This window comes from Labrus mixtus, chromosome 19 (genome assembly GCF_963584025.1).
Source record: "Labrus mixtus chromosome 19, fLabMix1.1, whole genome shotgun sequence".
Classification (NCBI taxonomy): Eukaryota; Metazoa; Chordata; class Actinopteri; order Labriformes; family Labridae; genus Labrus; species Labrus mixtus.
This window is the reverse complement of record NC_083630.1, coordinates 17,684,134-17,711,491: the sequence shown is the minus strand read 5'-3', so window position 1 is coordinate 17,711,491 and position 27,358 is coordinate 17,684,134. Positions and strand designations below refer to the sequence as shown.

The 27,358-nt window shown below is 42.7% G+C and overlaps 3 protein-coding genes across 4 annotated transcripts in view; 2 read left to right on the top strand and 1 right to left on the bottom strand.

Moving 5' to 3' along the window:
- LOC132993975 (collectin-12-like) overlaps positions 1–10,532 on the top strand; it is a 33,005-nt gene extending 22,473 nt beyond the window's left edge. The window contains exons 3-10 of the mRNA XM_061064010.1: positions 924–1,046; positions 6,387–6,473; positions 6,567–7,610; positions 7,854–8,360; positions 8,528–8,664; positions 8,778–8,887; positions 9,430–9,575; positions 9,682–10,532. Coding sequence (XP_060919993.1) covers positions 924–1,046; positions 6,387–6,473; positions 6,567–7,610; positions 7,854–8,360; positions 8,528–8,664; positions 8,778–8,887; positions 9,430–9,575; positions 9,682–9,701 — 2,174 coding nt within the window. The 3' untranslated portion in view covers positions 9,702–10,532. The remainder of the gene's footprint in view (positions 1–923; positions 1,047–6,386; positions 6,474–6,566; positions 7,611–7,853; positions 8,361–8,527; positions 8,665–8,777; positions 8,888–9,429; positions 9,576–9,681) is intronic.
- Positions 10,533–11,048: 516 nt separating this feature from the next.
- hacd1 (3-hydroxyacyl-CoA dehydratase 1) lies at positions 11,049–19,578 on the bottom strand. Its single transcript, XM_061064661.1, has 7 exons — positions 19,314–19,578; positions 16,175–16,292; positions 15,506–15,524; positions 15,305–15,393; positions 14,963–15,084; positions 12,889–13,067; positions 11,049–12,464 (listed from the first exon to the last, which is right to left on the bottom strand). The coding sequence occupies exons 1-7, from the start codon at positions 19,430–19,432 to the stop codon at positions 12,382–12,384; spliced, it is 729 nt and encodes a 242-aa protein (XP_060920644.1). The 5' UTR covers positions 19,433–19,578; the 3' UTR covers positions 11,049–12,381.
- A 1,407-nt stretch (positions 19,579–20,985) lies between these two features.
- On the top strand, positions 20,986–27,067 carry LOC132994461 (transmembrane protein 236-like). 2 transcript variants are annotated; one of them, XM_061064825.1, is made up of 5 exons: positions 20,986–21,038; positions 22,655–22,937; positions 23,192–23,264; positions 24,517–24,640; positions 25,456–27,067. In XM_061064825.1, the coding sequence occupies exons 2-5, from the start codon at positions 22,666–22,668 to the stop codon at positions 26,148–26,150; spliced, it is 1,164 nt and encodes a 387-aa protein (XP_060920808.1). In that variant the 5' UTR covers positions 20,986–21,038; positions 22,655–22,665; the 3' UTR covers positions 26,151–27,067. The 2 variants fall into 2 exon arrangements, with proteins under 2 accessions (XP_060920808.1, XP_060920807.1); XM_061064824.1 differs by lacking the exon at positions 20,986–21,038 and having other exon boundaries at positions 21,555–22,937.
- The last annotated feature ends 291 nt before the right edge of the window (positions 27,068–27,358 follow it).

Here is a 27,358-nt window from a genome sequence, read left to right as displayed (position 1 = left end):
CTGAGACCTCGACAAGACCATCAGAGCTGCCGTTCTAATTTATCAAAGTGTTACCTCATCGTTTAAAAAGCACTTGAAGTGGATGTGTGGTGAAGTCTTTGGCACGGAATGGTCTAAACTCTTTACAGGTTGATGAACGACAGTCATGTGATTTACCGACTTTCTGATTGGGATAGTCGTGTATTGCACTCTTTGTGTCGCCCTGTTGAATAAGAGTTGTTTCTCCATATAGCGAATGTGAAGTAAGCCTCATTCCAGGTGCATGAAAAACCAAACCCCCCCCCCTTCCCTCCCCTCCCAATCCAACCTTTCCACACACACACTTCCTGAATTGAAAATGAAACGCAGCTGTGTTCCCGTCAGCGCTGAGGATCTCGCCACTCATCTGTCATGCAAGATATCCTTGGAAAAAACATATAACATAAGTGTCCCCACTTGCTGAGGCCTTTTAGTCCGACTCCAGAGTCAACTGACTCGGTAAAAGAAGAACTAAAATGTGCAGATATAAAAAGAGGCAGCATGAGTTATTGCACTAAAGTACATTATACCTCCTTGACTTTTAGTGAGTCTTGTGTTTTTGGAATCTTTGTACACACGAGAGAGGAATGAAGGATAAAGAGGAGGAAGTTTGCTGAGTGAAAGCTGAGTTCAGGAAAATAAGCATGTCACTGAGTGTAAACAAGTCTGTGGGGGGGATTGTTTTTGTGTCCCCTGCCCCTTCACTACCCGGGCCCTGAGGGAACTGCACGACTCTTTAATGTTGACTCCAGGCCTGTTTGTCCAGATGTGGAACTCCTGGACGTGGAGAGTCCCTAGATAACACCAAATTCTACCAACATGTCCTTTTAAGACCTTTCAGCTGGAGAAAAATGTACAATATGCAGCGACATGTTCTGACTGATATTGTATTCTTTTTAAAACAGGGATCCAGGAGGCCACCCAGTGCACCAAGTGTAAGAATGAATGGGCGCTGAAGACCTCCATAGCTCTGCTTTACGTGCTGTGTACTCTCCTCACCATCGCTGTCGCCGTGCTCGGATATAAAGGTAAATACAGCATGCACTTTACTGTCAATGTGGCATGATGGGTAACCGTCTTTGGGGCCCAGATTACACGCTTTTCTGAAAAAAAAAGAAAAAAAAAGACTTCAATGATGCAGTTTGGAGGTTTTTGTGTACAAAAGTTGTGCTCAAACTGATTTGAGAGAGTGGATATCCAAAAGGAAGGACGCAAGGAAATGAGAACATTTCTGTTTGATGAGAGTCTGTCTGTTAGAGAGAGAGCTTCATCAACACAGGGAGCAGGCTTGACATGGATTATATAAGATCAGTAATGGAAAATGTTTGAGAATCGCCTCACCTTAAAGAAGAAGATTTTCACCCAAAATGAAACTCCTTAATGCAGATTAAAGGTCAGTTTAGAGAGTTTAATTTTAGAGATTGATCGCTAAGGTAGAAATGATGCAGCCAGTTAGCTAAGCTTAGTGCAAAGTTCAAACACAGGGGGATCAGATACACAGACTCTGTCTTACAAAGTGCATCTACCTGCACTTCTAAAGCTCATTTATTAACGTGCATCTTGTTTGTGTAATATCCACTGGTTGACTCATGAAAAAAACACAAAATTACTACCAAGAAAAAGGCTGGTAAATAAACCCAATAAGGATGAGCACGTTTTAAAAATCATCCCTCAGCTCATCAGCACCAGATTAGCTAACCCAGTATGTTAAATTAATCAATAATGTTCATTTCTATCGAGTGTAAACATGCAATGTGGAGGTGTGCAGATGCACAATGGTAGTTCAAGTTCAGCAACCCTGGAGTGGATTTGAACTTTGGATTTGCATGGAATGATTTTGGCAAGTTATTTCTTCTGTAAACTTTCCATGCAAATTAGTTTTTTTTTGTTTTTTTTTGAGTTTCAACATAGTCCCTCCGCCCCACAGCCTTCTCTCAGTTTATTTTACCAACACTCCTAAAGTGCTCACACCCCCATAGAGGGTCCTCAGGCTTTGTGAAGCTGAACTTCCTGGTTTGCTTTTTTTCAACATGTTCCAGGTCGGGAAACGGACTCGACGTCTTTCGCAGAACTGAACTCTGAATGTTCCTGAGATAATTGTGCTAAACACTCCAACATGCGACCTTGACGTCCCCTCTTGCTTTTTAAGTTGTTTGAGTCGCTCAGAGGTTATCTGTGTGTCTCGAGTATACGTGAACAAAGATGTCCCCCTCACTCTGAGCTCAGTCGGCCCATGCTTCATGTTTTCATGCAGGCCTAATTGATGCCAGATGAGCAGCGAGTGAACTCAGCACAGCTCCAGCAGAACCCTCTGAAATTGGGTTTTTACTGGCACCGGAGCGCTCCTCTGTCAGGGGAACCACAGCTCAGCCTAAACACACTCCCAGCTCCAGATGGTTATGTAGTGAGACCCGGAGTGCTCTATGCACTTAACATGTGTGCTCCTCTCTGTCCTCCATCGCTGACCCACAGAAACAGCCTTCATGTGGCTCCTTTGTTTTGATGCAGTTTAACCAGAGACGTTTGGCAGGGATTCAGTGACCTCCCCCCGTCTTCTCCCCTGTAGTCTGCTGACTTGATAGACGCGACCAAAAGCATCATGAGGTCACTCTCTTGAGGATTTAAATCCCATTCATTTTCCTCAAAGACAGTAAGAAAAGCAAATGGAAAAGGATATGACTTATGTTTTTTTCCTCACGCCCTTTATGAATTTATTTTTATTATTGCGGAAAAACTGGTTTGAGAAATGAACCAAAAAAGCTCAGCAGGCGCTTTGAACGGAAACATTTCAGATAAATCAAGTAAATTTAGTCAGATGAGATCAGCTTTAGACAAATAACAGTAAATTAATGCAATCCAACACAGTCTTGTTCTGTTTTTACTCACACAGTGCCTCACATTGTCTGTACGATCACCATCATGGCTGATGTTATTAACCATCTTAAGATACATGCTATCTGACATTGGTACTCAGTTTGTTGACATTATGTGTCTCCTCTACATGTGCTTCTGTAATGATGATGCAGTTTAATATTTGAGTATTTTCATCACATAAGTAAGAAACACTCTCTTGCTATATTAACAAATCTCCCAAATTTTCTGAACTCTATTTCTAACTCATACTTTCTGCCCCTTTGTGAAAAGTCTGCATGAAGTGGCTTGAGGTTATATGTGAAATCAAAGGGAAATGTCAGGGAAAATTCACCGCTAGCTGGAAAGGGTGATGACTTTATATCACATAACCAGCGAGTGAGCAACTGGTGCAATCCTTGTGCACATAATGAAGCTGCTTCTTATTGTTTTCTGCTTGCCAGCGTGTTCTACTCCGCTCCTTACTTGATAACGTGGCTACGTCAAATAACATGTAGCGTTGATATAGAGGCAGAGACGCTGCTTGTTGACAGGCAAGGCTAGCAACTGCTTGGGGCCCCAGACCAGTAGGAGGCTCCTGAGGGCTCACAAACTTAAACCAAAGCGGTGGCCTAAAATGTCCGTCCATAGACAAGAAATAAAGAAACAGGAAGGAAGAGGAGTAATTGCCGGTACTCTGGAAAACATGATGGTGATGAACGCTGGTTGGAGGCCCCCCAAATTATTTTTGCCTATGGCCCCAACAGACTCTGGAATCGCCCTCTGTACAAAGGTAAACATTGTCATTAAAGCGCTGGACTCCAAACCAGGGACTCTAAGCATGAAAGATGTACAATGAGAAACTTAAAAGGCCTTTATTATTATGATCAAATCCTTAAACAAGCCAACATGTTTCCACCATAGAGGTCTTCATCAGGGCTTGCCCCCTTCTTGTATGTATAACATTTCCCCTCTGAGCCCCCACATTGACCAACCAGTGGTCCCACTTTTGTCTATGGTATTCTGATTGGATACATTTCCCCCTAAACACTCACGGGTTTATCAGATCTCATCTGTTCCAACAGGGGTTTTTACACTCTGCTGATTTTCTAACATTTCTACTATTTTCTGATTTTATATGAATGGGAAGTTGGATTTTACAACACAATCCTGGAAGTTTCAAGAACCGCCCACACAAGAGCTGGAAAGTGTTCAAACTGGGTACAAAAAAATAGCTCACTTTAACAACATTTGGAAAACCTAGAAGGTTTCTGCCAAAGGAACGCTTTCCTCTGCAGCCCTGCATGTTTTATGGTTCATGTTGCCACGGTGTGATGCAAAGAGTCTCTCTGGAGGCCGCTACAGTGAAAGAGCATGTGTGTATGTTAGTGAGTGTTAGTTTCAGTTTCAGGGCGAGTGACCGTGTAAGTGTCAGTGACAGAGACAATGTGCAGATGATTTGGACTTTGTGTTGTGCTAAAATAAATGTTCCATGTCTAAAAGATTGTCCCAGTTATTTCGATTTGTGGAACATTTCCTGTCCAACGGAGGATTTTCTCCAATAACCGTGAATAACACAGTTCATCTGTTTTTAAATGTCTTTATCACTTCCATAAGACAAGTCAGAAGACGAGTATGTGTTGTGGTTAGGGTTGGGTTTCTTGAATGTCAAACAGGGTGAAGAAAAGGAACGAACAAAAGGTTTTACCATATGAATAACATTCATTTTCCAAATTGAAGTTTCCCAAACATTTCACTGTCAATAACCCCGGGGACAGTTCTTTCCGTAACAGCAACAGATCTTTTCAATATGCAGTTGAGACACTAGAGAAAATTGTCTTTGGCTTTGTAGGAATTGTTTGGAATTTTGGGAAATAGGATTAATCTGAAGTTATGAAGAGTAGTCCCCCTCTATTGTATCTGAGGTATATAGAAAGCTACAAGACAGTTAGCTTATCTTAGCATATAGAGATATAAAGCTGCTCTCTGCTTCTCCCAGCAGAGATATAGTCCATTGGGTTGGGTTTGTGGGCTTTAGAATTACTGAGGTGTACCCAAAAGATGCCAGCTGAATGACCTCGAGGGTTCAGTCTTCTGAAACCCCCTACTGAAGGGTCCGCACTCCATACTGAACTGTGTTTTTTTGGAAAGGGCCCCTGCAGGTTGAATTGTTTCAACCCTTGGACAGTGTGAGACAAGATGTTTCCAGTCTTATGCTAAGCCGTGTAAACTGGGGACTGGTGGTATTGTCGTACTGAATGGACGGACAGCAGTGAGGTGTCAGTCTATGTTCTGCACGACATCAAATAAGCATAAATCCAAAAATGTTTGCCTTATAGGTGAGTTAATTGTGGCTAGCATTTAAGGTTGTTGATATCAAGTGTTTTAAAACCATGACAAGTCCGTTTTGTTAATGATTGATAGTATTAGAAGGTAAAGACAATCAAAATCATCCATATTCTAAATTGCACCAATATGTTGGCAATGTTGGGTACTGATACTTTCCAAATCGTTTTTGTGCAATTTAGACAGGGAGCATGGGTTTCCACATATTTTTGGGAAAGTAAAAGTAAGAGATTACTCAATACTGGGTGCCAAGGACTCTTTGATTTTTACTGTAATCAAAACGAATGTTAGAAATCTTGTATTGTGACAATCCTTTTTGCTATTGCTGCAAAATGCAGGCTTGGTTTGTGCTGTATCTGGCGCTAAATCAAAGGCTGGTGTCCTCATTTGGACAGATTGATGGACTTAAACCAGTTCCTCTTTCTGGTGATTTAACCTCTGGAGGTCATCGACCTGTTGTTTTAACTGTTGCAGCAAACAGCTGGGATGCAGATTCCCAGCAGAGGAGCCCATGGAGTTCCTAGTTAAAGGACGTTTCCCCCTGGCGAGGCTGGTGGTGGAAGTGGGCTGATTCCCCCGGAATCCCAGACACATTCCAGAGGAAATGAACGCTGGTGTCGCCTGTGGGGGCGTGAAGAGCCTCCCTGCCACAGTGTCTGTCTCCTCTGGGCTGTCTTTGATCCGCCTGTTTACTGAAGACCCCCCTAGGTCACTTCCTGTCCCCTAGGGCCCTCACCAGTGTCTCCCCGTGCACCTCCAACCGCAGACTGTGCCGTTGACCACCCACTCCATCCCTGCTGAATCAAAGTTTCTTCCTCCCTCAGTTGGTCTTTTGCAATCCCTTCCTTTTTTTGTCTTTGACCCTAAATTAAATTGCACTCCAAATCCAAATGTCATTTTTTATCTCCACCTGTCTCTCCACCTCAGTCACACTCTAATTCTGTCCTATCCTGAGAGATTACACTAATGGAGTCCAGCATTATTACATGCCTACAAGATATGTAGACACATCTCGTTTAGTGTCTGTCCGTAATTTTTATTGGTTTCCTCTCTGATCCCTTTTATATATGATGTCTGTGCTTTCAGGCAATTCTGGTCTGGTAATAAAGACAGGATCCTGTGAGGAGACAGTGATGCTAACCTTTGTCCTACCTGTTCTGTTTTTCCTTCAGTTGTACAAAAAGTCGACAGTGTGTCCGAAGGTATTGCAAACTATGGAGGAAAGATAATTGCTGTTGAGACTGACTTGAAAAAGCTGGGTAAGTTCCACTTATCTGGGTTTAAATGAAAGCAAATCTACAGCGAGAGGCTGAAACATTTTGGCAATGCATTGAACAAATTTTCCCTTTCAGATGATCAAGCCGGGGAGAAGTCAGAGAATACCACCACCGAGATCCAGGCTTTCAAGAACAACATCTGGAGTCTCCAGAGGCAGCTGTCTGCGGTGGAGGAACGCATCCACAGCGATCAAGTTAAGCTGAGTCAGCTGCAGAACATTGACTCAGACATCCAGAACGGCCAGGGCTCCATTCAGGGACTGCTGGAAAACAACACAGCCACCTTGCACTCCGTAAATGGCACCCTGCAGTCTTACGGCAACATCATTGAGGGTCTGCAGGATGACACAGCCAGGATGCAGAGAGAACTCCAGCAGCAGGTGAAACTTCAGGACCAGACCCTTCTAAGCATCAGCAGTCTAAACTTCACGCAGGCCCAGCAGAGAGTCCTCATCGCTGTTCTGCAGCGCTCAGTGGACGGCACCAGTCAGGCTATCCAGAAAATGCGCAATGACTTTCAGAGCATCGAGCAGACGGCCAGACAAGCTCGAGCTGATGCTGACTGGCTGCGCAGTAAAGTGGAAAACCTGCAGGTTATGGCCAGCAATGTCTCAGCACTCGCAAAGGCCAATAACGACAGCCTGGATGAGGTTGGTTCACAGCTCACTGTTATGGCCAACCAGCTGCAGAACACCAGCAGCCTGGCTGAAGCTCAAGACCAGACCTTGAGGGAGATTTTAGACCAGCAGAGGGACTTCAGGAACATCACGTCCACCAAGTTTGACCGGCTGGAGGTGCGGCTGGACGAGACTGAGCAGAGTATGGATCAAGTGACTGGCAACATCAGTTTCACCACGCAGCTCCTGGGTGCCATCAACCTCAACCTGAACGGGCTACGCACTTGTTCCGAGACCGTGGGCCGTCACTCAGACATCCTGCTGAACCTCAACAACACCATGACAGATGCCAGGACAGACGCAGCCGGTCTGAGGACCCAGCAGGAAGAGCTGGCAGCACGTTTGGACAAGGAGGTCACCAACCTCTCTATTGTCATGGAGGAGATGAAGCTGGTGGACAGCAAACACTCACAACTTATAACCAACTTCACCATCTTACAGGGTGAGAGATTTGTGGGAAATACACCTCTCGAATACTTAAAAAGTTATTAATTAGAGGTTTGTTACAACAACCCAATGTCTGTACAGTCAATATAAAGCCACAGCCATCAGCAGGTTTTCTCAATCTTCTCGTCCAAATCTCAACTACAGAGTGAAATCTCTTCTCCAAAAATGCTGCAAAATGTGTTTAAAAACTACCAATAATCTTTTTTCACTCGCTCACAGTAAGTTTTTCTTTTCTCAGGTCCCCCTGGACCCAGAGGTCCAAGAGGGGACAAAGGTCCTCAGGGGTCATCTGGTCAGCCTGGGCAAAAAGGAGAAAAAGGAGAAAAGGGTTCTCCTGGGATACGAGGACCCCGAGGAGAGCAGGGTGTCCCGGGACCACCAGGTCTACCAGGGCTGAAAGGCCTTCCGGGCGTACCTGGAAACCCTGGTTCAAAGGGCTCACGGGGGTCAGGAGGGAGGGCCGGACCTCCAGGAACTAAAGGAGAGCCAGGTACCGCCGGTCTGCCTGGAAGAGACGGACAATCAGGTCCTCAGGGGTTACAGGGCCCACCAGGTATCAGAGGCTCTATGGGACCTGCTGGGGAGCAGGGACCAAGGGGACTGCCAGGACCAGTGGGGCCTCCTGGGCCAGCAGGGCCAGCAGGACCACCAGGACAACCAGGAATCCCAATTCAGGTTCCTTTAGTACCATTGGGACCTGTGTCTCTGCAGGACGAGGCAGTAGCTCCGACGTTATGGGCCCCAGGTACAACTTCACTCATGAAGTCTAAGTCTTAGTTTCTGTCACATATCTTAAACCTTCATGAAATATCCTGAGGTACTAACAGGAGGGTAGATTTAGATTTCAAAACATTTGTGACATACGCTGTTGTTGTTTTTGCAAAGGTTGTTAATTCTCTTCATGTTTCACAGGCTGCCCCACTGATTGGGTAAACTACAGAGACAAATGCTACTTTTTCTCCAAAGACCTGCACAGTTTTGACGATGCAAAGGCAACTTGTGAATCAACAGCTGCATCGTTGTTGATCATAAACGATATAGAGGAACAGGTAACTAGAAAATAATGACTTCATTGCACTTGAACAAGGACATACATGAAAACCATTATGAGGTGGAAGGAAAGGTTGTGACTGCTCTGTAATTTGTCCTCGTGTGACCTCAGAAATGGCTGAAGAAGCAGACGTTTGGAAAAGGTTATTTCTGGATGGGTTTGACCGACAGGGACGAGGAGAACGCTTGGCGCTGGCTGGACGGGACTGAACCTGTTTTCACGTCAGTATCAAATCAGAAAAAGCTTTTATCATTATGTAGGTGCTGTTTCTAGGATTGGTATTTAGTTTCAGAGACGAGCGAGATACTGCTTTCCTTTAAGCTTTCAGTTACTGACAATGAGACCAAATCATCACGCAGGGACAAAAAAATATTTTTTCATTACTTTGACCTGCATGAAAAACTCTGGTCCTTCTCCACAATCTAATAAAACAAGTACCTTCACATTCCACAATCCTTCATTTGTTTTAGGAGGATTACACCTTTCCATTTGTCTGTAAGGGTACACAAGAAAACCACAATTAGACAAACATTAAAGCTTACAAAAATAAAAATAATAAACATTAAGGAGGTAATTATTACATTTCTAAACACTGGGAGAAACCTAGTTAATCCCAGAGATGCATGATTACTGTATACATGAATGTGAAAAATGCATAGAATTCCTGTTGCAGTTTTTTCATTCACACTGCTGTGGATTTTTTCTAGGCTCTAAAAAGTTTAGTAAATCTGATGTGTGAACGCCCCCTGTTGTTTGCTTGCAGAAAGTGGAAACCCGGTCAGCCTGACAACTGGGGCCACGGTCATGAGATGGGAGAAGACTGTGCAGGGCTCATCCATGAAGGGTTATGGAACGATTTCTTCTGTGAAGATCTCATAAGCTACATCTGTGAGAAGGACATGGAGACCTGTACGTCTGATTTTTTTGTCTATCTGTTTTTCATCCCTGCCCAACAAGCATCATCACACTTTTCCTCTGATAATAAATTGTCATTATGTTTGTTTTTTTTCTGCAGCAAGATCGCCTGGATCGTAGCGACGTCTCGAAAGGGAGCTTGCAGTGAGCAGCTAGACTTCCCCCATGTGGCACTGGTCCACTGACACAGCACATGGAGAGTCCATACGGAGAGAGAGAAAGGGACAATCCTGAAACGAGCCCAGGGCTGCAGCAGACATCTCTCCAATGCTAAAGAGATGCCTTTCTCCTCCAAAGTGAACCAAGTTTGACTTTACCAGCAAGTGCAATACAACAGGGCAAGCAGAGAAGGACGTCTTAAAGTACCAAATCATCGATTTATATAAATCTGAATATCTTTATGGTTATTTGAAGAACATTTATATTTCTGTATTCCATGTTCAACTGAATATCTGAATGTATATTTCATTATGCAAGTTATTCATTCTATGAAGCCAAGTGGACTTGCCTTAGTGCTTCAATAAAAATGTGTCTTAAAACGGAGAGGTGTAAATCGATGCGCTAAACGCATACTGTCACTGATGTGCTATCTTTGATGAGGAACCCGTTATGTAACCTCATGAATGTCTATATGGCATTTCCATGTATACCTTTAGAAACATATTATTTACACTTACATGCAGAAGACTGTCACAACCATCTTGACTTCTAGTTCAAGACTGCACAATGACAGTTCAATACTCCCTGTATGATGCAGTATTAAGGGATTATAAGATTAATTTCTCACTCTTATAGATGCTGGTATGTTTTATATAAATCTTTGGATCCTACCTACAAATATTAAATGTGCCAGTTTCGGCTCTCAGGTACTGTTTCCTGTGAAGAACAAACACTTTAGTTTAAAAAAACAGTGAAGAGGTGAAGGAAACACAAATAAATCTGTAAAACCTGCACGGCGTTTGTATTTGTTGGATTGTTTTTGCATTGTAAGCAGAGCCAGATACACAGATGTAGTATCAATGTAACTCTGCCCCCTAGCGTCTAAAATTGGTACTGCAGTCCAAATTCCAAACATTGAAGAGAGCTCTCTCCCTCCGCCCGCCTCCTCTCTAACATTTGCCTTCATATCAATGCTGTGTAGTTCAACGGAATCACGCTATCAACAGAAGACCGGAGAACAACATACTGACAAACAGAAAACATTATGAAGCCGTTTAATAACCTGAACGGAGGTCATAGTGGTCGCATGCAGACACCGTGCAGCAGTCACAGTATATAAACATCACTCCGCCTCTCATTGGCCAGAGCTGAATTCTCCTGATTATATCCTGCTGCCCTCTGACATCAGCTCACTCTGACTTGCTGGGAGAAATATGGAAGGGGAGTTTTTCCGGTGTTTTCTGCAAGTGTGAAAGCCCTAATATTGGACCTTTAATTCTCTTTATTGTTATCACAGAAATCTCCAAGGATTGTACAATTTAGTTTATTGATTTTTCACAAACAGGTATTTTCACATTTCAATTGTTTTGTTCTTGATTTAACAATAACTTGAGTTCTCTCTCCTCTAACACAGATTATAAGAAATGTAGATTTTCTTTGCTAACCATGGGATATGCAGTCCGTTAACCTTAACCTTTCCTCTCAATCATTTCACATCCTGTTTTCCGACTTTAGGAAAGTCAGTCACTGCTTCAGCTGCACAGAAGATTGAAAAGATCTCACAATAGCACCTTTAGTGGGGGGGGACTAACAACTTTTTTTTGTTTTTAAATCAACATGGACATGACAGTCTTTATGTTAAAAAACAGACAAAACAGGCTGAAGGATGAGCGCTTAAAAAAAGAAAATCTGAATTTTCTACAGAGAAAAACCTGCTAGTTTTGAACTCAATTTAGTGTAAGATGCACTCTTGTAAATTAATTTGACACAGTAAACATCAAAGCAACATAGAAGAATGCAGATGAGCCGAGCAGACAACAGAGTTAAGTTTGAGCTGTGCTTGCTCGACAGTATGTGAATAAATTATCTTTAAGTAATTGATTTAGCCGCTCATTTCACATTGCATCATTTACACAGAAGGTAAAACAAACATACACAAAAGAAGCAGCATAATGTCTAAATGTAGATTTATTGTTGAGCTATGATACTAGACTATGAATATTTGATCTTATGAAACCATGTTTTTTTTTTTTTTTTTACAATTGCACTGTGTAAAATCACTGTGGTGGAATACTCTTCACATATTATAATAATAATGCCAATTGTGTTAATTTGGGGGGGGTAAAGTGGGGACACTTACAGAGACACAACTTACAATCTTCCTTCCCATGTTACATTTCCCAGGAAGCCTCTCATTTGCCTTATTCTCCCTCAGACAGGTGTGAGCAGCAACAAGGTGCGTTAAGCTTGTTGGGTGAAAAAAAATAAAGACACAGGGTCTCTGAACTGAGACACAATGTCGAGCTTCTGTTTCAAGCTCCACAGCAACAATGGGACTGTAAACATGTCTCCAATATTACCGCCCAGATAGGAATCAATCCTACATGTATGTATTTTTTTTTTCTCACAGTACTGATGAACGCCTTTCTTCCATGTTATCACAAGTGATACAGCTCTTGTCAGACAGGTTTTCATCTGCACGGCGTTTTCCGGTCCAGTGCAGTAAAGAATGTAAAAGCTGATGGTGCTAAGGACCAAGGAGGAGATGATGTGGAGGGGGAGGGGGAGGGGGGGGGGGGGGAGTTGAGGGGTGATTCTGAGGCAGGCTGGCTCAAAGGAAGGCATGATGTGGCGGCTTTTTCTAGTCATCCTTCTCCACGATGACCTCCCCATGAAGCACCCTTCTCCTCTGCCGCAGCATGTGGAAGTAGAGCTGAGGAAACACTGAGGAAGAAAGTAAAAAAACAACAACACTTCAACCAAATCATTATTTTACAAAAGACTCGTACAAACTTCATGACTTAAAGATCACATGAAAATCTCGTACAGACAATCCAAATTTGAAAACCACCCTGCTTGAGACATTTTAAGGCCTTAGAGAAAAATAAAAATGTCATGTCCTAACGCTCTTACCTATGCTGAGTCAATAAAAATCATTCTAATAAAAACATTCAATTAAAGAAATATATAAACCCACACTAAAAATTAAATGTGTAGGCAGATTTTTCCAAGCAGCATCCTCCTGAGCTGAAATTTCACTGCGGTTCCTTAGATGACCACTAGAGGTAGGCTCCAACTTTCTTTCATACTCTTAAGCATTGTATCCTGATAAAGTAAGAGCAGTGTAAAAAAAAAAAAGGCTCCTTACGTGGGATGTAGGACAACATGACAATGATGAGGCAGTAGTAGTAGTCGAAGGAGACATTATATATGTTGGGGAGCCTCGTGGAGTACATTCCAGATCTGCGTACGAACGGCAGAGCAGCATAAATGGTCAGCAGTTCTCCAACGACTCCCACAGGGTACAAGACGATGAAGAGGTTGTACCTGGGAAGAACAAAGAGGGAGGAGATTTAACACTCGCAGAGATATACACATACCACACCCCTTCAGCAGAGAACACTCCTGGAGATGGTAAAGCACTTGCATGCACACTAAGGCTGTCAAATGATTAACATTTTCAATTGCAATCAGTTACTATATTCTAATACTTAATCATGATTAATTACATTCCATTCTTTCTATATTTGGAAATAAAAGTTGTTTTTATTTTTAACTTTTGTACTGTCTTAAGCTGAGAGTACTTTACTTGCCGTTTGAATTCAACAATGCTTTTATTTTGAAATACAGTATGGACCTTCTGCTAGATGGAAGGTTAGGACACTTACTTAACTACAGAAACAGGAAGTGGTTGGGGATCACACAGGATGAGTTTGACAAACAATGCATGCTTTATTTTGGAAATAATGATTTGATTTGGGCGTTGTCGTAGCGAGGAATTCTGCAGAGTGAGAGAAATTCTGACTATCGCTGAGCTTAGTCGTTGATTCCTGCAGTGACAGATTACTCAGCACTTAAGTGCAATCCAAGGCAGCTCTGTGTCATCCTCTCTGCTTCCTTCTCCAACTTCCCCGTCACTTCACCTACGCGTGAGACGGCCTGCCTCCCTTTGTGACACCACACAGTGTCTCACGTTTGATACATGACATGACTCAGGGCTACAGAGGTCCTGCATTTAGTCGAGACCACAGCAGAGGCTCGGGGGGAGCTTCCAAGCGGATGTGAGGGAAAACATTCCATGACCAAAACAGATGGTCTTAAAAAACGGGAGCAGCTGAACATGAGCCCCTCTCCTGGGGGCCTGGCGTCTCCTCCATGCTTGAAGGAAGATGTGAAGGGTGGGGGGCAGGGAGGAGAGACGCGTTCGGTACATGAGGATCAACACCCAAACAAAAGAGTCATTGGCACAAGGCTAAACGTGACACCGAGGTAGTAGCAAAATTAAAATTTGGCTGGTGGGCCTCCGCCTGCATGAACCCTGAGATAGAGCGTCTCCTCTTGTAAATGGGCTGATGCAACATGTAAACCTGGGTACTCTGAGGCGAGACAGCCACTCTCAGGGCTGTGAGATGCCAAGCCTATGTGTAGGACAGCTACCAATGTGTACAGCTGACGTTCCTCTAAACGACTCCTATTTCAGCACAGACACCCAGAGGCAGACCGCCACGTCATAAAGTAGTCTTCATACAGTAGAAGGCGGGCGTTATGTCACTTTGCACTAGATACATTTGTTGAGCATCATCACATTTCGGTGATTCAAACTGAGAGTATTTTAAATGTTGTATTCAGGCTGATATTTTTGAATTTGAGCGATGCTTTTAAAGATTTTAACATACACAATAGAGTAATGCAATGTTTCTGGAAGATTAAAATACAGCTAAAACATGTTGAAACGCTCTAAATGTTTGACTTTTGTTCTGCATCATCAGTATAGTCAGAGCACAGTATGAGCAGTTAGTTAGCCCACCACAGACAGAGAATGGCTAATGAGGTGCTAATCAATAAACACACACATGCTCCTCCTCTCTGTGTGAGCCAGGCGATAATAAATACACACACACACACACACACACACACACACACACACACACACACACACACACACACACACACACACACACACACACACACACACACACACACACACACACACACACACACACACACACACACACACACACACACACACACACACACACACACACACACACACACACACACACGGCTGCACTACTTCCTCACGTAAAGCCGCTCTAGGTCTGTGACGGGAAAGCATGCCAGAGGTGAAATCTCCAGGTCACACCAAACATGCACAGACACAATGTCTGACACGTTAATGACAAGTCAAGCTCATCCCTGACAAAGTGTGACGGCATCTCCACCTGGCCCATTTGATGAAGTACGGCAGGTGGTTGAGCAGGTTGAATGTGTAGTAGGAATATCTGGTAATCTCTGTCATCGTCCACACGACCAGGAATAGGATTACGCTCTCTTCGTTCTGGATCTTCATTTAGGTTGGAACATACAGCGATCACACAGAGAAAGTGTTTACACGTATCAAACGACAAGTGCTAACTCTAGCAGGTGTGTTTGTTCACAAAATTAACATGAAGAAGCACAGGGGTTCTTTCAGTTCCAAAGCAACAAATTGACACTGACATTTGCAGCATCGGAGTGTGTGTGTGTGTGTGTGTGTGTGTGTGTGTGTGTGCTGTGATAGTCACCGGTCTGATGCTGTTGGTGACGAACCAAACCATGAAAATCCTTGAACACACTTGAACCCCGGTTACAATCACAGAAGTCCTCACGATTCCTGAAGCACATCAGGAGGGGAGAAAAAGAACATCAGTTCAAGGCTGCAGAGGTGGGCATGTGTTTGCATTTTTAACATTAACCATTGGCTATAAACAAAAAACATTACATACCGATGGCACAATGTCCCACCTGTTAGAGAAAAAGATGAGAAGGGTCAAATTCTCACATCTATACTAAGACATACATAGACTATAAGCAGTCCTTTTCCTTAGTTTTGAACTCTAAAACTCTTGCATATTATGAAAAATAAACTTCTCCATGTTTTTCTAACACTAATATGTGTCTCTAGTCTGTCTATAAACCCCCCAATGATGAGAAAAGTCCATCCTCTCCATATTTTACCTGCTCCACTTTTCAGAAAATGTGTGCTCAAACAGGCCGTTTGGAGATTTTCCCTTCATGACATCACAAAGGGCAGTAGCCCCTCCCCCAGGTGGGTGACCCTCCCACAGCTAGGTGTTTGTTCTGCCCTGAGTCTGCCTTCTCACCGTAAACAATAGGACATGGAGCGAGAAAGCCCAAGCCGACAAAAGCCCTTCCAGAGAGGGGGCGTGGTCAGACACAGCTCATTTACATTTAAAGGTACAGACACAGAAACAGCCTGTTCTGAGCAGGGCTGAAATAGAGGGGTTTATAGTCATGATCAAATACAGGATCAGAGTGGATTTAGAACAAGAAACTTCACAGACATGTTTTGAGGAGCTCTAAGACTTATTTAAACTGGTTGAAGTGGAGGAGAATATTTGACCTTTAAGATAGTGTATAAAAAAAACTCTTACCTCAACTAATGCAACGGTCTGGAAAAACTTGAGTGTCCTTGCTATACTTCTGTACAGACCTTTGTGTGTGCCTTTCTGGATGTAGAAGCGCATCATCGCCATGGCCAAAACCATCCACCTGCAGAAAATAAAAACAGGTGACATAAAAATTAAGAAAAATAAATATAATGGTAAAATTACCTCTGAATTAACATTTCATGCAATGGGATTTGTTCTTATACAGTTATAGAATAACAAGATAATGATGGTAAAAAAAAAATAACAGGTCATTTATGGTGGAAGGTCCAAGAGTGTGTCTATAGTTTTTGTGTTTCTCTTTACTTATATTCAGCTCTGCACATGCATCAGTTAATTTTCTGACCTGCAAAATGCTTGTTCATTTAAAAAAAACTACTATACATCAACATTTGATTTCTTTTGTTTTCTTTCTATTGTCTTGACTTCTTTTAATAACTCAGCAGGCTGTGAGACCGAAGTGTCACTCTGGGATTAATAAAGTCTCTGAATCTGAATTTACAAACCAGTTGTACCAATTAAACATTGGTATATTTGATTGGTCCTTGGTATAAACATCATGATTGAAAAACTCAAATACATTAATCCCTAATAGACATCTTTGATAAATGATAAATGGATTATTTTCTAGTCTTCACACATACACCTCTGATGAAGCAGAGGGAGCAATTTGGGGTTAAGTGTCTTGCCAAAGGACACATCAGACATGTACTGTAACTACAGGAGCTGGGGATCGAACCCCGACCTTCCAGTTAAGAGACGACCGACTCTACCAACTAGTCTTAAAACCCTGTATCAGATACCCACATATGTGTAAATGATCGCCTCAGTTAGGAGACTTAAGAGCCAGATATTTGTGCAGAACACTAAACATCCAGGATGTAGCATAAACCACAATGGAGGTTATTTTTAAAGTGGACGTGATATTCAATATTTAATGATGGTGATAAAACATGATGAACAGGTGGACTCATACGACTGTCTGTGTGCGTGAATCTAACAATATGTGTCAGTAACCAGAATATTTCTGCAGTGGGAACATGATGAGGAGCCCACCTCACACCAAAACAGAACCCATTTCTCCATCACTGCTTGAAGAGCTTCTTAATCAAAGTGTGTTTACATTATATTATGACAACAATGAATATTTAACGGGAGTCATTCCTTCTCAACCACAAGTGCAGAAAGCTGTTAAATCTGTTATTTTACATCTAGCATTTAACTTTACTTAGCATCCAAAAAATGTAAGGTAAAGACTGCTAGGAGGATGATTTCTAATACAACCCCCCCCCCCCCCCCTCTCCAACAGAGAACCTGAAACTTGAAATTAACTTGGCATGTCACCGACTAACATCCTTTCTGATCCTGAATCAGCAACACACAGAAGTGAAACTGAACAGGAAGAGACTCATTTACAACAGACTCCAGCCATGAAAGATTATCTCACAGAGCCGCTGACAGGATCAATGGTATTAACAACTTAAAGGGTACGACACTGGATTGGATATCAGCCTGTGGCTAATAGGATCATAACATTCATCTGCTAATTGTTTTACCCATCCATTGTTTATCTTTAAAAAATACACCAATTGCCCAGTATGTTCTGTGATGGATTAAAGATGTCCTCTTTCAACAACAAATAGACTGAAGCACAAATATATTGAGTTCACATTCTCATAGACAAGCAGAAATTTCCCACATTTGAAAACATTCAACTTGATGAAAAATTGAAATTGCTTCAAATAATTGCCACTAGAGTACAAATTTAAAAATGAGAAACAACTGAAATACAGTTTACATACTCATGATGATGTAGCGTAGGCTGATTTGGAAGAATGGAGAGGAGGCGAGATACCTTTGCTAACTCAACTGAGCCTTGCATCATGAGTACTTTTACCTTTTGTACTCTAAGTATAGTCTGAAGCAGAGCTGGGACAGATCCGATCTTAAATCGGTATATCGGCTGCGATATTGGCGTGATTTATGGATATCGGACTGACGGCGCCAATCCTCGTCACCGATCAAGAAGGATGGTTGGGTGCTTTAAACATTCTCAGCTCGCACAGCCTCCCTTTGAAGATGCACTGATTGAACTGTAAGAAGTGTCCACAAATCGTCTCCATGACGACGCTCTGACGGGATGGAGCAGCTCCTTCTATATGATCCAAGGTACAACTCATTTGTACTTCATTTTAAAACTTTTAATTTGAAAAGCTGACAGTTTGTTGCTTCTTCCTGTTTGTATGTGAAGCCAGAACAAAGCTCAGATTAGGCTACATTTATTTAGACTAATTTGTATTTATTATTAATATTATTTTGATCTTTGAATAAGAAATGCAATGCTGGGTTTGCTACAGCTTTGTGTACACATAATACCAACAACAACAACAACAACACTTAATTATGATGATAAAGATATCAGAATCAGTATGGCAATCAGATCGGAACTGAAAAAAGTGGATCAGTGCATATCTAGTTTGAAGCTTATATATTTAAAGTAGCCTATTTGGAATACATGACTCTCACTCCTGTTAGAGTTCTTCTACACATAGTGTCTGCAACTTTTATAACCCTCACCCTTGCAGAAGTAAAAGGCTAAAGTAAACACAAACTATTGAGTTCCATCTTTATTTTTTTGCCAATTGAGCCAATAAACAAAGTCGTCTGATAATGACGCGCTCGTTTGGCACTTCACAAACGTTATGTTGTTGTTGTTCAAAAATCTGCCCATTGAGCATTTCAGTGTCCTGAGCTCCAGTGTCAGCGCACTCCGGCTATACTTATCACTGCAACTGTCGGTGGCACTGTGGGCCTTGACGCTGACACCGTGCAGTCAGCCCTATTTGGACACGGCTGCAGCGCCAGCCTGTCACTTTAAACAAACGCCATTCATTCATTTTCAATCGCTCACATGAAGCCCGCTTGCATTTCTAGGTTTGTTTCTACTAATTCATTAAACACAAGTGTGTTTCCACCACCAGTGTCCGGGGAAGCAGTGAATTGAGCGAGCTGAACAGGCACTTTCGACTTGACACACAGTCCTATAAACAGCAACACACGCTTACAGTTTTTTAGGGAGCGGCAAACTTCTAGGCTTTCGTATTAATAGGTATTACGCACGTACCCTGCGGTCATGGCGATGTTGTAGAAAGTGAGCCATGCGGTGGCGAGGGCGCTCTTGGTTCTCTTCTTGTTGTTGGTTTCCTTCTCCTCAACCGTGCCGTCCTCCTCGCTGGACGCCATGGTACCGGGGGCAGGGTGGGGAAGTCAGGAAAGGAGTTGACAGCTGGGGCTGTTAGGGAGGGGAAGCAGCAGGGTCATCCATCCATCTAACCGCCCCCGGTTCCCCCTCTCTCGCGGGACTAGTGGCTGCGACAAGTGCGTGGCCTGCCGGTGGGTCAGGGAGTGATCTGAGCCAGTCTGTTATGAAGCAGCTTGTGATTCCCACTTGTTCTCCCACCACACCAGCAACAGTGGAGTGAAACTAAACACATACTGAAGAACTGCACACCATCTAAGCATTTTACACAGTTGCGTGACACTTTCTACTTCTTCTGCATTGATTTATAAGGAGCCAATGACGTCACAAAAAGTAACAACATTGATCTTGCAAGCACAAATTAGGTTATTACCGCACAAGATTATTTTTTTCAACGTTTTGGGACTTCAGGAACTCCGTAGATTTAACAGTTTGTCTTCTTTTTTCCCCAAATGATTATTTATTAGGATTGTTACAAGAGATGACCAGATATAGTTCCTTCAAGCTTAGATTTGAGTGTTTGCCATAGGCTTTACATTTTAAAGCCTTTAGGCAGTGTGCCATACATTGTGTTTTTACTTTAGTATAGCAGCCAGGATACTGAACCCAGTTCTACAGCACATCAAGGACTAACAGAACCCCCCTACCTCTTTGCATTAACCCTTTTGTACACAAAGCTTTCATATAAGCAGTGAAGATTCAAAAATAATAATAAAAAAAATGTTGCCCTAAACCCTTTGCTTTGTTTCCACTTTGAATGGTTTTGCTTTTATTTATTAAAGTGGCCTGCTGTCCATACCACACACCAGGATCCGCGCCTGTGGAGACAACAAGGCCTTTAGTGTCACAGTCCGCACCCTCTGGAACAGCCTCCCATCAGACATCCGCAAGGCCCAATCTTTGGACTCATTCCGATTTTACAGTGGTGCAGTGGTTATCACTGTGGCCTCACGGTTCATGGTTCAATTCCCTGTCGGACAGGAGCCTCTCTGTGTGGAGTTTGCATGTTCTCCCCGTGCATACATGGGTTCTCTCCGGGTACTCCGACTTCCTCCCACTGTCCTAAAACATGCTCGTTAGGTTAACTGGTGACTCTAAATTTCCTGTAGGTGTGACTGGTTGTCTGTCTCTGTGATTGATTTGCAACCAGTCCAGTGTGTACCCTGCGTCTTGCCTCTCCCCAATGACTGCTGGGATCAGCTCCAGTGACCCCGATCGGAAAAAGCAGTATAGATAATGGATGCGAGTGGTTCTGTAACTGGCTTACAAGCTAATATGCTATTTTTGTGCAGTATCTAATGAAGTATCTTTGTAAAGTATTTTTCAAATGGTAAAAGGTAAAAGGACTTGAGCCTGTATAGTTCTTTTCTAGTCTTCTGACGAGGGGAAATTCAAGCAAACCCAAACATGTTCAGGACGAAAGAAATCGAATTAGATGACAGGTAAAGGGTCAGTGAGTCAGGTGGAGCAGACACTCCTACTCAACGAAACGACCCCCCCTGCCCTTCAGTCGCTCTGATTCTGCGGGATGGAGAGGGAACGAGTCTTTGTCCCGGGACATGGAGTAGCACTCTACTGTGATCGAGTGTGGTAAGCTACTAAAGCTTAAATCCATTTTAAAGCTAATATTCAGTTATAAACAGTAACTTAAGAGTGGATTTGTCAATCTGAAGTCGAGTAGTGACGGGAAGACTCAAACAGTTTCTGAATAGCTGTTTTTATTGTATTTTTTATGTTTAACTGAATTTTAAAATCTGCCTTTTCTGGACGGATCAGAAGTTTATTTATGATAAATCTTAAGACGGCTATTTCTTTGACAGCATGGCCTGTTTTCATTTGTGTTTCTGATGCGTCTGAAAGATGCTCTAGTCCAAAAATGCAATGTCAATAAATAAATTAAATGCAGCGCTTTCAGTGGACTTGATATGTCACCCAAGTAACCTAAAGTAGGACGGTTATGATGTAGGCAGCCAGGTTTAGGGTGGCTACATTATAACATGGTTTACCATCCACTTTGTGTGTAAGTCTTCTAAAAGTCACAAGACAGGACTCAACTCTGTCCTTATACAATACAGTCCTATGTCTTATATCCTAAAAGTCAATATCACCAAGAGTCTAGACAGAAATATACTGTCCTTAATGTCTGGAGTGTAGATGTCGCTCTCGTTTAGGAAGACAAAAGAAAGAGTCGTAGTCATTGAAGGTTCCTGGAAAAAAAGGGAAATGACACATTCAAATCTGTACTGTTCCGTAAAGAGAGAACTGATGGGATTTTGGCAATCAGTTGGTTTATATCTTGGAAATTACAATAGCAGACACTTTTATCCAAAGGGACTAACATCAGAGTATGACACAAGCAAGGATCTAGAGAGGAGGAAACAACGTCGGGAAGTACATCTTAAGTCTGATCAGACACCTAGTAGCATAGACTGTAATCTGCAGTCCTGTTAATGCCATGATTATTCCGAGTCATTGGATATATTGAAAGGTTCATATCTGGATTAGTTTGTACCTATACCTAATGTTGCTTATAACCAACATAAAATCAAAAATGGGGAGGTAAGTCCTTGATAGCAGAAGATTAAATTGACAAATCTGTTCCATTCTGATTCAGGTGAGAGTTGTTGCACAACTGGGTCAGAGTATGATCCTAGTATTCCTGTGTTACATGACCATGCAGTTTAAGATATTTTATTGGTATCACATTTTGCCACTAGATGGCAGTATAAATGTGACATGACAATGCTTTCTGTGGCATCATGTGAACAGCTACAGGAGCTTGGATGTTGCTTTTCCTTTGGGTGTAATCAAGTCCGCGTTTGTTTGCTGATTTTGAAAAAAGCTCAAGTACAGGGTATAACTAATGCAGAGCTACACATACTTTAGATGCATTGATTCAAGTATGGTTTGAGGCTAAATCAGCCCAATGAGATGCCTGCAGTACATATTTCCTTCAAGATGCAGACTAAGACAGCCTGTGTTTGTATCCTGTGCAGAGAGTAACACATCACCGTCACACCAAGGTATACAATGCCTAGTGCAGTGTAAGCAGTTGGGTGACCAGAGAGCAGGGCTGTGGTGTGTGGAAAATGCTAGTGGAGGCAGACAATGCACTGGTCTGAGGCCTGACCAGCCCTCAGAGGGACAGGGGTCGCCTCACTGCGACAACAGCCCCTGTCTCCCTCCCTTCTTTTTCTTTTTTTCAGCTGCTCTCAGCATGGGAACGGGGAGGACGCTGAAGTTCGCCCTGTGCGAGGTGTTGCAGTTTGCAGGCCTGTGTGTACCACTCTTCGTCGTCATGCAGAGGTTTGCCGTCATCGTAGCCAAGGTCAAAACCTCGGTGCAGCCGCCTGGCGATGGAAGCACGGCCTATTGGTTAATCGTGGCCTCCTCCATTGCGTATGTCACCTCCACTGCTCTGCTGGTCTGGGTGCCCTTGAAGTACATGGTCTTCATGAAGAAAAAGTTCCTCATTGGGAGGAAGAAGTGGTGAGTTTCCTCTGCCTTTGTCCTGACGTCAGGGGCCTCCGGAGCCAGGACTGAAGGTCTGCCACTGTGTTGTCAGCATTGGAGGTCCCAGTGCTGCACTGACCTGACACCTGACCAGCTAGTTGAGTCTAAGCAGGCCTCTATCTGGTTTGAACTGCACTTGGCTGGTGAATGTCCTGAGTTAGCAAGTCCTGCAACTGCTGTTGTCTTCCTTCCTTACTTTTTGTCTTTCCCTTCCTTTGTCTTTGTATCAGGAGGCCTGTGGCCCTCGTTTATGTGATCCTGTCCACATTACCCTGCTTTGCCTTTCTCATCGCCAGCTCTGAGGTACAGCATGTTGTGGATTGTTTACTTCTTGTTTAATTTGTTGAAGTACACCAAATAATGTCTACTATGATTAACTTTGACGTCTATGGTGACATATTTGTACCAAAGCCCCTTACAATATGTTATATCATGTCGCATTGCACCGCGCAGCATCGGACACTCGATGTCCACATCGCATCTGTTAAATATTTACTTCTTTGCTTTGTGAATTCCAGGTCCCCATTGCAAACCGTACGACATCTAGTGCTTTTATATTGAAAATGGACAAACGGAAGTGTGGTGCTTTGTATCAATCAATAAATGACTCACGATGAGGGGAATAAAGTTTTTCTCTCCTGTTCAAACAAGTCAAAGCTCTTTTCAATCAAGGATGTGGATATCATTAATGCACCACTATCTCCACTAACAACAAGCTCTGTGAGAAAAGCTAATTTTAAAGAATAGTTTTAATGTTGGACACTGCCATTACCTTGTCGAGCTCCCTCCTTCCTTTCATCGTCCATGTCAACACAAGCGACAGGAATGAAAATAGACACAAGGCGTCAGGGGGTGCGTCAAGCTAGGTCGCTAGCTGTCAGAAAACTCAAATAGGACACAGTCTCACAGCGTGTCCTGATAGTTCACTGGGATTGTAGTATTCTAAATGCTTGAGTATTTAATCAAAGGAAATTTCAAAAGCAAATCCATAAACTAAATATTCAAAACAACAATAGAAGTTGGTAGCATCTCAGTTTGAGCCATCTGTGAGTGCAGTAAAGGTGATGATTTGTGAGGAACCTTTTGGTTCTCAGGGGAGCCTTTTGGATAAGGAGCTACTGATAAGCAGCTTGGAACCTCTTCCTGTCAAAGCTGCCCTTGTCGAATCATCTGTCCATGAGGCGCATTTTCACTTCCTCGCTGGCTGCAGCCCAGGACCCATTTGCTGTTTTATGTGGCCCTTTCTAGAGCCCAAGTCTTTGACCTTTAGGCCCTTGCTTATCTAGTGTCTTTTACATAAGAGCTGTAAATTCTGCTTAGATGACCAGCTTGTCTGCTTTGTTCTGTGTCCTGTTGGTTTGAAGTCCTGACTCAGGCAAATATCTTAGCTGCAAGTGATTCGGCCCGCAGCGTCAGTACATGAGAAGGTCATAAAACTTAAATCCCTGGTGAAGACATCAAATTCTGTACCGGTCAACTGACAGGTTCTTTACTGATTTGAAGTGGACAAATTATACTTTTGTTGAATTATGTTTTTTTCTGGTTCTTTTCCTAGGTTCAGATAAACAACAACATGAAAAATGACACATTCAAGGAGCTCCCTGTATCACTAGTCCTCTTCTCTCTCATCTGTATTGATGTTGTGGAGAGGATACGTTACTGTAGACTGACCGGCCAGGGTGAGCACATCATTCCTCTGCCAACTTCTATAGGGACAATAACCCTAGCTTTGAATTATTGAAGCTTGGAGGCAACGCATGCTGTAAATAGTTCTTCAAATGACGAAACCAAACTAATTTAGAAACCCAAACTTGAACTTCAGATCCTTTTGCTTTGTCTTAGCAAGTACAACATATTTGTTCCACTAAGGATATAAGCAGGAAATGTCCTGGACACTTCTGGAAACACGCTGCTGAATGAGCAAAACTTCAGTAATGTTTTCTTCTAAAGGGGAGGCGCTGCTTTGGTTTGAGGGAATCCTTGTTTATGTGGTGGAAAACTGTTTTTTTAACACTAGCTGTCCAATGACATTTTGGCTTAGCTACACTGGATCTGGTGATAGAAACTCACATCTTTAATATCTAAATCTAGTAAGTAACAACGCTCGTACAGGTCCTGAACATGTGTGCTAATGAAGCCGGTCCATATCCACACCTATCACAGGATGAAGTTGCAGTGAGAAAAGTATTTCACAGATTCAGTTTGGTAGGTATAGTCTGTGTAATATGTAGAAAAGTTCATGTCGTTTTCTATGATTTCCACTCCCAGATCTCATTGCCAGGCCTCTCTTAGACGGTCCAGAGTGGCTGCACAGTAGGGCGACCATTTTTTCAAATCTCCAAATCAGGACACTTTACTTATAATAATGATATGAATTATTGACTTGATGTTGTAGTTCTTGACTAAACCATATGAAAACAGGAACAAATTAGATTCTAAATTTGCCGTTGTTTGATCAGACTGCTGTTTTGAAAATCGTCTTTTCTCTTCTCAGCTAATGGCATGGAGAGAGACGCTGAAATCCCCTCCACTGTCCTCACACATGTAGAGCAGGTTACAGCAGTGACACCCATCAATCCAGGGCCAGGGCCAGCTGTGCCTGAGCAGGTTGTGCCAACTCCTTTATCCCAGGGAGCAAGCCAGCACAACGACCGGAACCAAAATGGAGGAGGCGCTCGTCCAGAGACCAACGGGACTGTCCCAGGGATACCTGGTAATCCTGGGAGACCTTTTAGCATCGCTGGATTGAGCTCACGATCAGCAAGCACCACTGCATGCCGTGTATCTCCATATACCTACACAGGTCCGCTGAGATTCCTATGTGCCAGTGACGCTCGAGCAGACGTTTTTGTGGACAGCTTTATGTTCTGGATGGACACAGTGGAGATGGTGAGGGTGGCAGGAGATCCCCTGGTCTACTACTCAGGCTGGGTGTTCCCAATCTATATCTTCAGCTACCTGTCTTGTCTGCGTGTGGTGGTCATGCCCCACAGCCCCCTGCTATCCTCACTAGGAGTGGCCGTGCAGGACTTACCCTTCTTCTTCGTGCGCGTTGGCCTCATTGCCTTCTTCGGCTTTGTCACACCGCTCCTTTACCTTATGAAGAACCTGTTGGTTTTCCTCGCTTTTGTCTATTTCAACTTCATGACCAAGCTGAGGGTCTTCAACACAGAGAGGATGTTCTTCTGAGACCAAAGCTTCCAGTAAAGACAGTGCAACAACAAAAACATGCATTAGGTACGATTCGGTGGAACCAAGAGAAACTCTAGTGAGGTTTATGAACAAGCTTGTTGTAAATTAAAGCTAAGCCAAACCCTTACATTTCGTTGGTGCATTATTGAATATCTGATTTGAAACTGGCTAGGGGTTGTTCTTAGTTCAAATGTAAATGCAACTGGACTAGACGGAAGTTCTTAAAGATGGTTCATCCAATCAAAGAAGCCTTTTGAGAATATCTTCAAAAACATCTACCATGCCAAAAAGCCTTTTTCGATTAACTTTAAACTAGGACGCAAATATTATTGGGGATTCCAATTATCCCTAATATGCTTCACCGATGAAGCAGTAGGAATAATTCAGGGTTAAGTGTCTTGCCCGAGGACACATCGGACATGCAGGAGCTGGGGATTGAACCTCCAACCTTCCAGTTGAGAGACAACCAACTCTAACAACTGAGCCAAAGCCACCCCATACATTTTTGCAACCAAACCAAGATATGAATTTTACTTTCATAGGCCAAAAGGGAGCTCTTAAGCAATGTTTTCCCATGAAGACCATTATGTGTCGAATGCTGTTGTATGTTGTCATTATTTGCCTTTATGTTTGAACAAACCTTTTTTTAACCCCTAATCTTGGCCAAATATGGCAGTTTGAGAAACGTACCATCACCTGAAATTTCATGGCAGATTATCGTCTGCCATCCAAAAGTGCAGTGAATGTTTAAAAGCATAATTTCATGTTGTTGATATTGGTTTTTTTTCATTTTGCTAAGTTATATTCTCAAAGTGTGATTTGTACATTTTAACATATAACCAAAAAACATTCAGTTACATGTTTTAAGTTTCACAAATGTAAATTACTCTGTATGGAGAATAAAGTGAAAGGAACTGAAAGTGCATGCTGAGTGTACGTTTTTTTTACCTCCTTTCAAATCCCTTTCTCTGGAATTCTTCCCTTTTTTTGATCTCTCTCAGGGGAAAAGGTTTCCTGACCATTTTCTGCACAAACAGTGTCATCACATTTCTTCCCACAGTCATACATGTTCCTGACAACAAGCACAATGACAGCTAGAAGACACAAAATCATCACACCAGCACATCTGATGCAATACAAAAGCCTCTCAAACATTAGGTACTCTTACTTTCAAAGATCATTTTCAGGGGACAAAAATGCTACAA

Excerpts from the sequence above, each read along its gene's own strand:
- hacd1 (XM_061064661.1), bottom strand. The coding sequence starts at position 19,432 with ATGGCGTCCAGCGAGGAGGACGGCACGGTTGAGGAGAAGGAAACCAAC. Across the intron at positions 16,293-19,313 it reads AACATCGCCATGACCGCAGG|GTGGATGGTTTTGGCCATGG; the intron begins GTACGTGCGTAA and ends TATTTTCTGCAG. Across the intron at positions 15,085-15,304 it reads TCACCAACAGCATCAGACCG|ATCCAGAACGAAGAGAGCGT; the intron begins GTGACTATCACA and ends ACCTAAATGAAG.
- LOC132994461 (XM_061064824.1), top strand. The coding sequence starts at position 22,375 with ATGAGATGCCTGCAGTACATATTTCCTTCAAGATGCAGACTAAGACAG. Across the intron at positions 23,265-24,516 it reads TTCTCATCGCCAGCTCTGAG|GTTCAGATAAACAACAACAT; the intron begins GTACAGCATGTT and ends TTCTTTTCCTAG. Across the intron at positions 24,641-25,455 it reads CTGTAGACTGACCGGCCAGG|CTAATGGCATGGAGAGAGAC; the intron begins GTGAGCACATCA and ends TTCTCTTCTCAG.